Source organism: Equus quagga, chromosome 4, assembly GCF_021613505.1.
Source record: "Equus quagga isolate Etosha38 chromosome 4, UCLA_HA_Equagga_1.0, whole genome shotgun sequence".
In the NCBI taxonomy this organism is placed as follows: domain Eukaryota; kingdom Metazoa; phylum Chordata; class Mammalia; order Perissodactyla; family Equidae; genus Equus; species Equus quagga.
In genome coordinates this window covers 95,062,783-95,078,870 of record NC_060270.1, presented here as the reverse complement: position 1 = coordinate 95,078,870, position 16,088 = coordinate 95,062,783, and the positions used below count along the sequence as shown (strand labels likewise).

General features: G+C 35.6%; 1 protein-coding gene across 1 annotated transcript in view; it reads right to left on the bottom strand.

Annotated features, from left to right (window-relative positions):
- Window positions 1–677: 677 nt before the first annotated feature.
- Window positions 678–16,088, bottom strand: part of ARL6IP6 (ADP ribosylation factor like GTPase 6 interacting protein 6) — a 35,097-nt gene continuing 19,686 nt past the window's right edge. The window contains exon 4 of the mRNA XM_046658276.1: window positions 678–2,078. Coding sequence (XP_046514232.1) covers window positions 1,985–2,078 — 94 coding nt within the window. The 3' untranslated portion in view covers window positions 678–1,984. The remainder of the gene's footprint in view (window positions 2,079–16,088) is intronic.

Here is a 16,088-nt window from a genome sequence, read left to right as displayed (position 1 = left end):
GATATGTGGGACACCTATCACAGCATGGCTTGTCAAGTGGTGCCATGTCTGCACCTGGAACCCCAACCGGGGAACCCCGGGCCGCCGAAGTGGAATGTGGGCACTTACCCACTGTGCCACTGGGCTGGCCCCTGGAAGGAGCATGATTTCTATTCAGACCCTATGTTAGACTGCAGAGAGGGGAGAAATTTCTCAACAAGGAAGAGTACTTGTCCAGAAGAAATAGGGTTCCAGAATTAATATGTTACAGATATCTATCTATATGTATGCATGTATCTATCTATCTTATAGATAACTACATATGAAGGGTCTAATGTAATATTTTTCTTAGTCATAAGACACAAAGAATATGGAAGAAGCTATCCAAATTTGGGGAAGGGGGACTTGGAGGTGTGGAGAGAAGAAAAACTGATTTTGTTACCTGTACATTCCTTTGCACAGGAAGAGCCCTTTAGAACCAAGGTGGGGGTTGAGGGGGAGGCAGGGAGTGAAAATATATTCATTGCAACAATCACTCTGGAAGGAAGAATTTGTATATATGTATGTATATTTACATATACATACACATCCCTCCATAATAATCTAAACATTTACTTCAGATAATTTAAGTTAGAGCAGTGTTTGTCATTTCCAACAAAAGGTTTTTTGAATAGTAAAAAAAAAAAAAAAGTTAAGACTTTTAGAAACATCATTAAATCATTTACTCAGTAACAACACCCAGCAGATAACAGGAAGACACTGAAAATATTCATTTCCCATTTAGCCGAAATCAGCAGTTTCACTACACAATGCTTTCCTAATGTAAGTTTTTCTATGGCCAGAGAAACAGCATTTTAAATAGTCCATCTTTCTAAAATTGAAGTTACTTTCTAGAAAGGAAGTAGGAACAATTAAGGTTTAATTAGTATGAAAACAAAAACACCAAAATTAACTAACATTTAAATAGAAAAATTATGAAACTACATATAAAAAAATTACACATATATATATACACACACTGTCTCAAAATACTATTTCTATTTTGGTAATTTTTGAGATTAAAAACAAACTAGTTCAAGCATTTCTAAATATAAAAATTTCAGGTTTATATTTATTAAAAACAAAATAATATCAATTCTGTTGAAGTAACCATATATACACCAAGATAAATATTTGGAATTGTGGAAAGAGAAATACGGACAGTTTCTACTTTCTCACTATTTTAATGGCTTAAATAATTTATCTTTTTTCAGTTGTTTTTTGTTAAAAATAAATTTATTTAATTTTAAACTCAGGTCAGTGTGCTTTTTTGCTGTTTTTTTAAAGACAAAATACTTATTAAAAATGGTAGGTATTAGGTTTGAACCAGCTAAAAAATAACATTTACATTTGTCTAGATGTAACAATTTTAAAAACATACAAATTCAATATGTAGTAGGAAAATACATAAAAAACACATAAGGAACTAAGCCCCATTAAAAAATATAAATGCACCTTCTATTGATTATATGAATATCAAAAACTAAGTATTCTGATCTGAAAGTAGCTTCTATAAAACGTAGTAGTAGGCATTGTTTGTTTTTCTAATACAACGAATAAATAAGAAATATTTCTGTCTCAATTAAACAGTAATATCAGTATTTCTTAGCAAAAATGTAGTACATACACAGAAAGGTAGGCATTGTTCTGTATTCAAGTTTTCGAGTTTGATTTCCATTAAAATGTTTTCTACAACGTATAAAAAACCACACACACAAAAGTAAAAAGGTGAGGTAAACATCTTACACTTTTAAAAAAATACTTGAAACGTACTACTCAGATATTCCCAATGCCCAGGCTCTAGAACAATGCTTGAGAAGGTCCTCTGTAATGACGATGATATGGCACGTATGTGATCCGCATAAAAGCAGGTCTCTTGGTCTTCTGTGTAGGCAATGATGTTCTTCCCTGTTATCACGAAGCAATCATGACTAAGTTTTGCTGAGAATACTGCTTCAGTGTGGGTTTACATGAGGCACCAGGCTACAGTAAGAGCAGCTACAATGCCATTCAAAATTGCCATGCTGTAGCCCATGTGGAAAGAATGTCCAGTCAGTTTCCTAGAGTGGGAAAAACACAAATGAAAAAAGGAAAATGTAATTTGATATTAAAAAAAAAACACTACCAGTTTTTACTGAAAATGGTTACAATCTGGAATGTTTCCCAAATGTTTTATACATTATGAGTTTAAAAAGAACACTGAACATCTGTAGGATTAGTAATGGATAGATCTCAAGTTCTTTGTCAAAAACTGTCCTGGTTATCAAGCATAATTTCCCAATTTCATTACTTAGAGCAAAATGCTGAGTTTGATCCCTCTATTTCTTTACTGTGCTTCATAGTCACTGTGTGTACCATAACCTAATTTTAAGGTATGAATCTTGTTACATCACAAACATGTTCTGTCATTAATTGGCATTGTGTTTCCCTGCTCTCTTGTTCTCTCTTAGAACTTAAATACGTATTATTTTAAGTATTTGTCCTGTTTGTACCATTTTTAGACTATATGAAGGAACTCTACTTTTTCTTTGAGCACTAAAAACAGCACTTGTCCATATGTGAGTCATAAATCAGATTGTTTTTTAAGACATTTCAGTTCTCAACCTAATAGGTTACTTAATTCAAGTGGCTTCCAATGAGTTCCTAAGTATCAGCAAAGACACAACTCTTGTTTTATGATTACCATGTGTGCTGACTAGCTTAGGAGCGTAGATTTTCCCTGACAATTGTTCCCTCTATCTGGCAGCAATTTTACTTATTTTACTACATTTTCTTTGTTAACATTGCTTCCACTAACTTTATTGCAATAATATTCTTTGCTTATCCTAATAAGGATGAGATATGCTAAAAAGAAAAGAAGGTAGTGTCCAATCGGTGTCAAGAGGCAGAACAGAATCTTCTCCTCACTGGAGCAATCCAAATCGAGGACATATACGGAGGTGCACTGGCAGTAGTAAGAGCTGAAAGTCATAAGTAATAAGGTTCCTGGACCGAGAGGGTCATTATGCCCTGGTCCTCTCCTCCTTTCCTAAGGACAGGTCAAAGCCAGGGAGGTACTTAGATCTGAATTAACATCTGAAGAGCACCTCTTTATGATGATTCCAGTCACACAAGATCAGGGACACAGGGTGAAAAACATACATTCTTCAAGAACAGCTCCTTCGTCTTCGGCCGAGACTAGAGAAAGACCCAGATGCTTCCTGATGGCCCCCTGTTCTTGTCCATGGGAGTTATTATTTACTCTTGCCACTCAACCTTATTCACCTAGAGACTGGTTTAAGATGCTTCTCATGTGCCATTAAGGGTTAATCTACCTAGCTGTATTACCTATTCTATGGTAAGATAAAAGAGATACACAATGTTTTGCGTCTTTAAAAAAGAAGAAATTCTTCAAATACATAGCGAGATTAGTGAACAGAAACCTCACTATAAAATTAAACCATCAGCATTATCATTCATTGTAAAAGAAACACTAAAGACTCAAGAACATTTAAATTCATACTAACAAAATAAAGTTAATCATGGGACAGAATTTCAGGACTTAATTGCTCTCTTTTACAAAGTTTGTGACCCTGCACACCCAAAAAAATTTTAAAAATCTCGAAAGGACAGTTTACTAAACTTTAGGAAGTTATAGTAACTACAATGTTGGTATAACTGAATTTTACTGAGATGCTCAAATGCTCAGTGACCCTTACAAAACAGGCAAAGCAAGAAATGTTAATGCCAATGAGGAAATGCCCCAGACAGTGGTTTACCATCTCAAACGTACCACATTCCCACCAGGAACCCTGTAACAGTTGTCACACAGGTACTGCTAGGCAAGGGACTTAAAATCTTCAAGGCATCACTTACTTTACAGCTCGTTTTCAAAATGCTCACCATGATTTTCCTCTCTGGGGGAAGACACAAACTATCCCTGCAGGTTTTCCCTCCTACGACTCTCCTTGTTTTCTTTGGATCTTTTTCATTAAAGTACAGGGAGGAAGAGGAAGGCTAAGTCATGACGGCCTGTGATAAGTGTACGATTTTCATACAAAGCTGTATGGGGACAATTTAGGAGGATAGTTCTCCTTTTGAAGATAAGGAATCAACATTGAGTCTGTGTGTGCACGTATGTGTATATCTGACACACTTAAGCCATAAATATTAAGAGGAAAGTCTACTTCATCTGTACTATTAAGTGTAATTACTCTTTTTTTATAAAGTTTTTTTCTTCTTGTGAGGAGGACTTTTAAGATTTACTCTCTTGGAAACTTTCAAATATGCAATACAGTATTATTAAACATCATGTTGTATATTACATCCCTATGACTTAATTATTTTGTAACTGGAGGTTTGTGCCTTTTGATCCCCTTCACCCATTTCTCCCACCGCCAGACCCCTGCCACGGGCAACTACCAATCTGTTCTCTGTATCTGTAAGCATGGTTTCGTCGTTGTTTTTAAATTCCACATATAAGTGAGATCATATGGTATTTGTCTTTCTCTGTCTGACTTATTTCACTCAGCATAATACCATCTAAGTCGATCCATGTTGTCACAAATGGCAGGATTTCCTTCTATGAAATAGCATTCCTTCTATTTTCCTTCACATTTCTTTCTATCGCTGAATAGTATTCCATTGTATATATACACCACAATTTTTTTATCCATTTATCCACTGATGAACACCTGGTTGCATATCTTGGCTACTGAAAATAATGCCTCAACAAATATGAGGGTGCACATATCTTTTTGAATTAGTGTTCTAATTTTCTTCAGATACATACTCAGAAGCGGAATTGCTGGATCACATGGTAGGTCTATTTTTAGTTTTTTTAGGAACCTCCATACTGTTTTACATACTGGCTGCATCAATTTACATTCCCACCAACTAGGACACAAGGGTTCCCTTTCTCTACATCCTCACCAACACTTATCTGTTGTCTTTTTGATAACAGCCATTATAACAGGTGTGAGGTGATATCTCATTGTGGTTTTGCTTTGCATTTCCCTGATGATTAATGTGGTTGAGCATCTTTTCATGTACCTGTTGGTTATCTGTGTGTCTTCTTTGGAAAAATGTCTCTTCAGATCCTCCGCCCATTTTTTTAACGGGGCTGTTTTTTGGCTATTGAGTTGTATGACCACCTATGATTCTTATTTGTGATCCTTGAAGTCCTGTTAAAACCCTCAAGGTATCTTGGTTCCCCATTGCCAAAACCTTTCATTTATCTCTGGTAGAGAATATGTTTTGAATTGACTCAGCTACAATGAAAATACTATCTTCAACTATTGAATTTAAAATGATGACTAAGTATAGTGTCTTTTTTACTCAATCTCTCTATATATACGTGCATTTTACTTTTTAAAGTATATACAGTAAAGCGCAAATGCCTAACATGTATACAGATCAAGGAATCTTCAGTCACGGACTTACCATCCAGGTCAAATACAGACTATTTCCAGCACTGCAGAAAGCTCCTTTGTTCTTCTTCCCTGTCAGTATCCACCTTCCCTCTCCCAAATCCTGAGATAACTGCCATACTGTTGGCTATCAGGATCACTCGTGTCACCTGCCCCTGAAACTCCAACTACATGGCATTATACAATATATATTCTTCTGTGTCTGGATTCTTTCACTCAATATTCTGTCTGTGAGATTCATCCAAGCGGGTGTATGTAGCATTAGTGTGTTCTTTTGTATTGCAGTTTAGTACTCCACTATATAAAAATATCAAAATTTATTTATTCTACTCTTGGACATCTGGGTTGTTTCTCATTTGGGGCCCCTACAAATAGAGATACTATGAACACGATACTACATACATTATCTCTGGTGGGTGGGCATCTCATTTCTCTTGGGTATATCCTAGGAGCAGAACTTCTGGGTTATAACGTAGATCTAAATTTGGCTTTAGTAGAAAGCATCAAACATTTTCCCCAAATAGTTGACTACTTTACACTTCCACCAGCAATGTATGAGTTTCAGTTGCTCCACACTGCCACCAATACTTGGTATTTCCAGTCTTTTTAATTTTAGTGGGTCTGCAGAGCATGTCAGGGTTGTGGTATTTATTCTTCTGATGACTAATCTATTTATTGCCTACTCAGATATCCTCTTCTTTGAACCTTCTGTCTTTTGCTCATTGAGTTCTTTACATATTCTAGACACATCCTTTATCAGAAATATGTGTCATGGATATCTTCTGTTTATGGCTTGTTTTTTCACTCTCAATAAGAGCTCTTGATGAACACAAGTTCTTAATTTAGATAAAGTCCAATTTATTCGTTTTCTTTTTATGGTTAGTAGTTTTTTGTGGTCGTTTCAATAAATCTTTGATTAATTAAAGGTTGTAGAGATATTCTGTTTTTTAGAGAAGTTTTATTGTTCTTCCTTTGACATTTAGGTCTATAATTCATCTCATATTAATTTTTGTGTATAGGCAGAGGTAAGGCTCATTTTATTCGTTATGTATACCCAATTGTTTCAGCACTATTTACCGAAAAGATCATCTTTCTTCCTCATTGAATTGATATGGTGCCTTTGTCCTAAGTCAAACAGCCATATATGTGTGGGTCTGTTTTTTGGACCTTCTATTGTATTCTTTTGGTCTATTTGTCTACCCTTGATAAAATCAACAACTTTTCCATATAGCAGCATTAGCCACTTAAAAAATTTTATGCTAAAAGATCCCTTATAACATCAAAGAAAAACTACAAAATCTTAGAAACACAACAATAATGTGCAAGACACATGAAGATAACCATAAAACTTCACTGAAGAAGATTTAAATAAATAGAAAGATATCCTATTGAAAAGAATATTGTTAACATGGCAATATTCCCCAAACTAATCTATAGGTTCAATGTAAGTCCTTAAAATTCCAACTGTCTTTTTTTGTAGATATAAACAAGTTGATCTGAAAATTCATACGGAAATGCAAGGGACCTCAAATAGCCAAAACAATCTTGAAAAATAACAAAGTCGGAGGACTCACACTTCCCAACTTCCAAACTCACAACAAAGCTACAGTAATCAAATGTTGTGGTACTGGGATAAGGACAGACATACAGACCAACGGAATCAAACTGAGTTCAGAAATAAACCCATATTATCTACAGTCAATTATGTTTTGTCAAAGGTACCACAACTGCTTAATAGGGAAAGAACAGTCTTTTCAAAAAATGGTTCTGGGACAACTGGATGCAAAAGAATGAAATCTCATCCTCTACCTCACATGATATACAAAAATTAACTCAAAATAGACCACACCTTAACATAAGAACTATAAAATCCCTAGTAGGAAGCATGTGTAAATCCTCATGACTTTGAATTAAGCAATGGTTTCTTAAATACGACAACAAAGCATAAGCAACTAAAGAAAAAGATAATTTGGACTTCACCAAATTAAAAAGTTTTGTGCTTCAAGGGACACTACCAAGAAAGTGAAAAGATAACTCACAGAATGGAAGAAAATATTCACAAATCATGTATCTGATAAAGGTCTACTATCTAGGATATAAACGAACTCTTATTACTCAAAAGTAAGACAACCCAATTTAAAAAGGGGCAAAGGATTTGAATTGACAGTTCTATGAAGAAGACACACAAATGGCCAATATGCACATGAAAGAATGCTCAACATCTAGTCATTATAGAAATGCAAATCAAAACCACAAGGAGATCTTCATACCCACTAAGATGGTTATGAAAAAACAAAAAAGAAAACAACAAGTATTGGTGAGGATGTGGAGAAACCAGAAATCTCATACTTTGCTGGTGGGAACATAAAATGCTGCAGCCGCTGTAGGAAACTGTGGTGGTTTCTCAAAAAAGTTAAACAGAGAGTTACCATATGATCCACCAATTCCATTCCAGGTATATTCTCAAGAGAACTGAAAACATATGTTTACACAAATTGGTACCTGAATGTTCATAACAGCATTATTTGTAACAGCCAGAAGTGGTAACAAACCAAATTTCCAGCAATTGAATGGATAAATGAAGATGTGATGTATCTATACAATGGAATATAATTCAGCCATAAAAAGGAAAGAAGTACTGACATATGCTACAACATGGATGAACTTTGAAAACAGTACACTAAGTGAAAGAAAGATATAAAAGACCACATTTTTGGGATTTGTATGATTCCACTTATATGAAATGCCAAGAATAGGCAAATCCATAAAGACGAAAGAGTAGACTAGAGGTTTCTGGGGGCTAGAAGGAGGGGGGAATGGGGGAGTAACTGCTGAGTATGGAATTTTCATTCTGGAGTGATGGAAATGTTCTTGAATTAGAGAAACACAACCTAGTGAATATACTAAAAATCACTGACTTATACATTTTAACATGGTGAGCTTTATGTTATATGAATTATATTGCAATTAAAAATAAAACTTTAAGGGCTGGCCCAGTGGTGTAGTGGTTAAGTTCATGCGCTCCATTTCGGCAGCCCAGAGTTTGCCAGTTCAGATCCTGGGCACAGACCTACACACTGCTCATCAAGCCATGCTGTGGTAGCATCCCACATAGAACTAGAAGGACATACAACTAGGATATACAACTATGTACTGGGGCTTTGGAGAAGGGGAAAAAAAAGAGGAAGATTGGCAACAGATGTTAGCTCAGGGCCAATCTTCCTCACCAAAAAAACATACCTTTAAAAAAACAAAACAAAAAAATTTACTCGGGGCCAGCCCCAAGGCATAGTGGTTGGGTTCAGTGCACTCTGCTTTGGTGGCCTGGGTTCATGGGTTCAGACTCCAGGCACAGACCTACACCATTCACTGGCCATGCTCTGGTGGCGACCCACGTATAGAGTGGAGGAAGATTGGCACAGACGTTAGCTCAGAGCTAATCTTCCTCAGCAAAAACAAACAAACACTTCACTGAAGGATATTAAAAGAGGCTCTGAATAAAGATTGGTACCTACAATAATCTGGGAATACTCAACATTGTAAAGATGTCAACTACCTCGAAAAGAATTTGTAAATTCAATGAGATCTTAGTAGTAGCTCAACAGAATTATTTTGGTGGGAAACTGACACATCTCATAACAGTAAATGTGTCAAAGGAAAATCTTTGAAAAAATCAAATTATAACGTAAAAACAAATTAATTTTTAAAAAAGGAAACAGAACCAGAAATTAAAAAAGACATTGGAATAGACTCCAGCATCCAGAAATAGATCTATGTTTTTGTAACGTAGGTATGAGGGAGGTGCAGTGGGGGCAGAGGCAAGGAAATAAATGCATAGAAATTTTACATTTTACCAACAAGCCATTTTTAAGTCAGAAGAAATAAAATAATTATTTCTTTTCAAGTTCCTTCCTTCTTATTCCTAATCATGGTTTTTCATTTATCAGTGTAGGAGAAATCAAGATTCAGCTTATTTTCAAAACAGCTGTCATTATATTTACATGGAGTAAAAAGAATTGATGACTTCAGGCAGCTTCTTTTTAGTCCTTTGGTTTTATTTTGTAATCCCACAAGTTCTACTGAATATTAAGAAAAAAAGTAAGACTAATGTCACATTTTTAGATTAATTCCTGCAATTCTAGTGTTTGTAGATTCTTGATAGGCTCACTCTCAATGTGAGGCTCAGAAGGTACTTTTTGGTCTATTACAAATTCTTTTTTAATTTGTACATGTGTGTAAGACAAGGCACTACTGGTCTTGCACAAAGTAAAAATAAAAATTCTACTGGTCCAAAGTATCTGTTGTGTATTGTTTTATTCATAGTTTTATCATGGAGTCTGTAATGATTCCAAAATGGTTCTTACTGTTACAAGGCATTCATGACCTTTTATTTCCATAATGTGAAGCAGTCACACACTGCTAGGCAAATGGTAATGTAATATAGGGGTGAGGGGCTTGGGAGGGTTGAGTAGAGTGTACACAATTTTTGCTCATTGTTTCTTCTATACTTTCATGAAGGGAAAAGGAAAGGATCCAATCCCAGAAGAATGATAAGCCTGATCAGGGGTAGCACTTTTCTCTGTTATGTAATTAGATCAGTAAAGCAAAATAACTATCATTTCTGAAATCTATGGAATAAGTTCTAATATGAGAAATTTAATCAGAAATAAAATGAAAAATTTACATCCAGAATAAGTAAAACTTCAGCATTATTTAATATTAATACTGCCAAACCCACAAATGTGGGTAGATAATACGTGGCCCTGTCAAGCTCATCTGATTTTCTTTGTCATGCCATATGGATTTCTAATCTGGACCACACTACTGCATAAGGTGGGGGGAAAAAACCCACAAGAAAACAAATCCCGTAGTCTCATACCACTATATAATGAAAATGTTTAACTTTGAAGACCATCCATTCTATTTCAAAATTCACAAGGATTCTGAAATAGGCTTAAAGAATTTTTAACATAGCATGACTATTTTTAGAGATGTTGCTATAATTATTATTTCATATATGAATGTGACTAAGAAAACTGATTCATGATGAAATTCTTTCCAAGTCACTCACATTCTCTCCATATACCTAAACACACTGTACAGATTAATTTTCCTAAAACACCCCTTTGTTCAAAATGCTTTTGTGTCAACTGTATATAAAACAAGCGAAAAGAGCAAACAATACAGTTAATAAGGTCAAGATACGTTAATGATGAGTTTTGACCTAGGTTTTCAAAGATGTGGCAATGGACCAGCAGACAAAAGAGATATTGTGGTGTAAAGGGAAAAGGAGAGAACCAGAAGTGAACTCATACTTAAGATTTCATGTTTATCAAGTGGAGGGCTCAACCAGACAAACTTAAGGTCCCTTCCAGTTCTAAATTTCTATGACTATTCAAAGTAGCAGAGACAGAATAAGTAAAAACACTTGAAAGAGATTATGTAGTTTTTTTCCTACCTATTAAAATACATTATAGATCAACATTACCTGTACTTAGACTGGAATAATGATGCAGGGAGTATAAGTACATAAATATTTCAGTCCCAAAAAGTCAATCGAGGAGACTCCACAAATATAATGAAAATTAACAGATGATATCACTTAACATACTAATTCAAAATTATAAGACCTGACTGGCCATTGGACCATTTAAAAATAAGTAGTAGAAAAATACACAGAGAACTCAATGACAAAACCAGAATATTTCTTAAAGTAAATGTTAGGATTCCTAAATGTGGATTTTATTAAGCTGAGATAAAGTTGTTTCCCACTGCAATACAATTATGAAATCAAAATGAAAATAAATGAGAAATATTGTTCAGTAAGAGTAAAATACATTGGAAAAAATATGGTTATAAAGAAAAGCTCATTCTAATAGAACTACTTCCACATCCTAAAAGATTATAAAAAGGGTATTATTTTGTTCTGGATCCAAAAATTCCTTCCAATAATAAAGAATCCCACAATGAAGTACTTACATGGTTCCCGTTAGTGGTTTAGAGTTTAAGCTCTGTAGTTAGAGATAGGTGTGAGCGTCAGCTTTGCCACTTATAAGGGATACAAAGCTACAAAAACTGTTTGACCTTTGTGAGCCTCAATTTCCCAAAATGGAAATAAAAATAGAATCTGCCCTTATAAAGTTGTTATGAGGATCAGGTGTCTGGCATATAGCAAAAGATCAATAAATGTTAGCCACTATATAGTAAAGAAAACTCAGCTACAGATGAGATTTTAAAAAATTCCTTTGACCTTCTACTTCAACTCTCCCTTCCTTCTAAGCAAAACACCTAAACCTAGACCCATCTCAAATCCAAATAAACAAACAATAACATCATATACACAGACCCAGGAGATGGATGGGAGAAAGAGACTGAGGAACTATAGGTTTGTGCATGTATGTGTATGCTTCTGCCTGGCATTACTCTCTTCCTGCAAGTTCACAATCACTTCTCCCTTTATAATTTTTTTGTGGCCTGGAAATGTAATTTCTATCAATATACTTATATTGATATTTAATAGTAACATAAATATGTCATGAAAGAATTGTATCTTAATTATTTGCATTTTTCAGAAATGAGATACATTTAGGGGCTGGCCCAGTGGTGCAGCCGTTAAGTTCGCACGTTCCCCGTCGGCAGCCTGAGGTCTGCCAGTTCGGATCCCAGGTGCGGACCTACGCACTGCTTGTCAAGCCATGCTGTGGCAGCATCCCACATATAAAGTAGAGGAAGATGGGCACAGATGTTAGCTCAGGGCCAGTCTTCCTCAGCAAAAAGAGGAGGATTGGTGGCAGATGTTAGTTCAGGGCTAATCTTCCTCAAAAAAAAAAGAGAAATACATTTAAAATTTAAGATTCAAATGAATTCAATGATTCTGGCAATTTAAGTCACTATACTCTTACTTTTGAACCACAAAATAAAGCACTGAATAAGCCCTGCCAAAAGTTTCAAATAATTGCCTTTGTTTATTTAAGAGAGAGACCGACAGATTCAAGCAGGTCTCTTTTCATGTTTCATTATTATTTATTGTTTTTACTCCAGCCTTGGTTGACTCTGAACTGAATCTCTGTACTACATACTGGATTCCACTCTCTTGAAACCTTCATTCCTATACCATGTTAATACCTGTATTTCCTTTCCTTCACATATATTCCCACATTTCAGACACACTCTTATGACAGAATTCCTACAATTTAAAAGACTAACTTCATTGCCAACTGATTTTGCTCTAAGCAGAAAGCTCTCGGTGGTTGACAGAATACGAAGTTATATTAAGAACCAAGTGGCTATTTGTTTCCATGTCTGACTGGCTCAGTAGGAGACAGGATGGGCTAGTTGGTACTAATCTATTCCCCTTTCACACATCTGAGCTCAAAGACACTAACTGACTTGCTCAAAAGTTCTTCTGCTAATATATGGTGTGGACTGGATTTGAAAGCCACCTATTCTGACTTATAAGCCCTTTCTAATATACCAGGCCACCTCTTACAATTTACAAAGATTGTTGAATTCACTTAGAAAGGGTTCCAAGTACAAAACTGGCAAGTGCTCTCTCTCAGGTATTTCTTATCAGTGCTGTTCCAAGCATGTGAACACCTGTGCCTTTTTAGCAGCCCATGCGTAACACTGTGAATTAGCATAAGCAAAGGCCACAGCAAACAGGTGCAAAGCAAACCCCCACTAGATATCACATTATGAAAACAAGGAAACTAAGAATAGTTAATATGCTTTCTTACAGGATTTTGTTACCTCTATTTGAGTCTCCATTCAGAACAGTAATGGAATATATTTTATAAGAGATGCATATATATTAACTCTTCTTCACTTCAAGAAACTGCAGTGCAGTGCCATCAATATAGTCATTAATAGTGACAGCATTGCAACCAACGGCTCCAAACAGTCCCTAGATAATGAAACTTCATGATACTCAAATATCAACGCCAAGTTCTTGATCTATCTCTTTTGTGAACAGCTTTTCTCTCCTACTGCAATTAGCCATCTGACATCTGTTTCATTAGTCCATGGCAATAAAGAATCTGATTTGACAAAGAGGCAGCTCTCCAAAATCTGTATGAAAGAGTAGTAGAGTCAATTTATTGTGCTCAACGTTAAATCTAGTGTGCTCGCAAAATAAACTGCGAATTTAAACGCTAAATTACTCACTTTTCTTGACCTCCAAGACTTATATTACTGCCCAAATTAAGAACCTGTAACTCCTTTTCTATTATGATTTTACTACAGTCATGCATAACAGGGATAAGTTTTGAGAAGTGAGAAATTCGTTAGGTGATTTTGTCATCGTGCAAACATCACAGAGTGTACTTAAGCAAACCTAGATGGTATAGCCTACCATACACCTAGGCTGTATAGTACTAATCTTAAGGGACCACCATTGTATACGTGGTCCATCATTGACTGAAACGTTACGCAGTGTATGAATGTATTCTCCTTGTACTATTATCTTAACCCACAAGAATGAAAGCCCCCAATGTCAAGAAGAACAAGAAGTTCGAGAAAACCTTTTATTAACATAGAAAAATGTAATGTTGAATAGAAAAAGCATATTATAATACAGCAATGCCAATCCTAAATCCTGAATTTTCCAGGATTAAATATTCTAACTCACTGTCTGCTTCCCTCCTACAACAGTAATAACAAACACATATTTACCATAAATGTAATGGAAATTTAACAATTTCGGCCTCTGATTATATCCAAATCACTTTACATAGGTAATAACACATGCACGAGAGTATCAGATCATGTGTTTTTAGTTTGTCAAAGTTACCAGAAATAGTTTACCAAAAAGTAACAAACAAAAAACAGTCGTTTCCTTTTCCTTCTCATCTCTAATTTACTTTGCAGATTCCAAATAGCATTGTAAGGTGATACAACTTTTTTTAAAAAGCAAGGCTGTGCAGAAATAAATTTAAATTAAAAGTATGTGTTTTTTGGGATTGAGTGCCTTAGTATTTATCAAACACCATTTGTGGTAGAAGAAGAAATGGGAAGGTAGATAACCAAGAGTGATCCAGATCAAGAAAAGACCAACAGCATCAGGAAGGCAGCAAACAGCACCTGGGTTGTATATAACTATGAAATACTGTAGACTGCCAATCAAGTTCTATAGATAGTATTCTAAGCAGGCTCTGGAGAAAAGAAGACACCACTCTTTACCTTAGCACATTCCTAGAAATCAAGACATAACACCAAAAATTGTAAAGTTTCCCTGCATTTTGACCATGAGCCCCACATCGAAAAAGCCAATAAACACAACCAATAATACATTTAAAAGCAAATACCAAATTTCAAACTTCTCTAACAATATAAAATAGTGAATTTATGCTCTTAGCTCTATAAAATGGGCATCCCATTATGCCTTCTAATCTGCTTCATTCTAGGAAATGTACAGATGTGATTATTTGAGAGGCATGTGGAAGTACAAACACTAACTAAAGAGTCGAGGTTAATAAAATGTAATATTTTTGCTTAATTTCTGATAATTCAAAGTAGCTACTTGAGGGATGATTTTGCGAGCTTAGGTCTCTTTTAAAAGCTATCTTGGGGGGGCCAGCCCAGTGCTGTAGTGGTTAAGCTCACGTGCTCTGCTTTGGTGGCCCAGGGTTCACAGGTTCAGATCCCAGACACAGACCCACACACTGCTCATCAAGCCATGCTGTGGCAGCATCCCACATACAAACAGAGCAAGACTGGCACAGATGTTAGCTCAGAGACAATCTTCCTCAAGCAAAAAGAGGTAGATTGGCAACGGATGTTAGCTCAGGGCCAATGTTCCTCACCGTAAGAAAAGAAAAAAAAAAACACTGAGGGAAACTTAAAATGATGTTGTTTTTTAACAAATATTCCTATAACAAACAGATATTTGAAGTCATTAAACTGAATGCAGAATTGTGCTCAAGGCTGAGATAATTTATTTTTAAAATAATTCATTCTATTCTCAAAAAGACTCATCTTCAGCTGTAAGGTTCAAGATGGTAAGCCTCTTAGGACAGAAGTTAACAGAGGATTTATGAAGAACTGAGACATTCTCCAAAATCTACCACACTGTGACTGCAAGACATGCTATAATATATCTCAACAAGAGAAAAATTAAAATCAGTTTTTCAAAAAGTGATTCAAAAATCCAGGATTTGGATTCAGATATCTAATGCACCAGAAAATCTTACTTTTATATAACCTTTGACCAGCATGTTAAAATTTGAAATTTCGGGGGCTGGCCCCGTGGCCGAGTGGTTAAGTTCTCGTGCTCCGCTGCAGGCGGCCCAGTGTTTTGTTGGTTCGAATCCTGGGCGCGGATATGGCACTGCTCATCAAACCACGCTGAGGCAGCGTCCCACATGCCACAACTAGAAGGACTCACAAGGAAGAATATACAACTATGTACCGGGGGGCTTTGGGGAGAAAAAAGAAAAAATAAAATCTTAAAAAAAAAAAAAATCTGAAATTTCGTGTAACACTTGATTTCTATAGCAGTTAGCCTACCCTCAGTAACTTTAAATACAAACACTGATGTTTCCTCCTTGGAAGTAAGTCTCCGTGCATATTTCCAGTGCAAAATAATGGTGCTATCCCTACAAAGTTAACTTCTTGGCTTGAAGGTTATAGGAGTATATACCGTTAAATTTGAACATTGATCTAAAA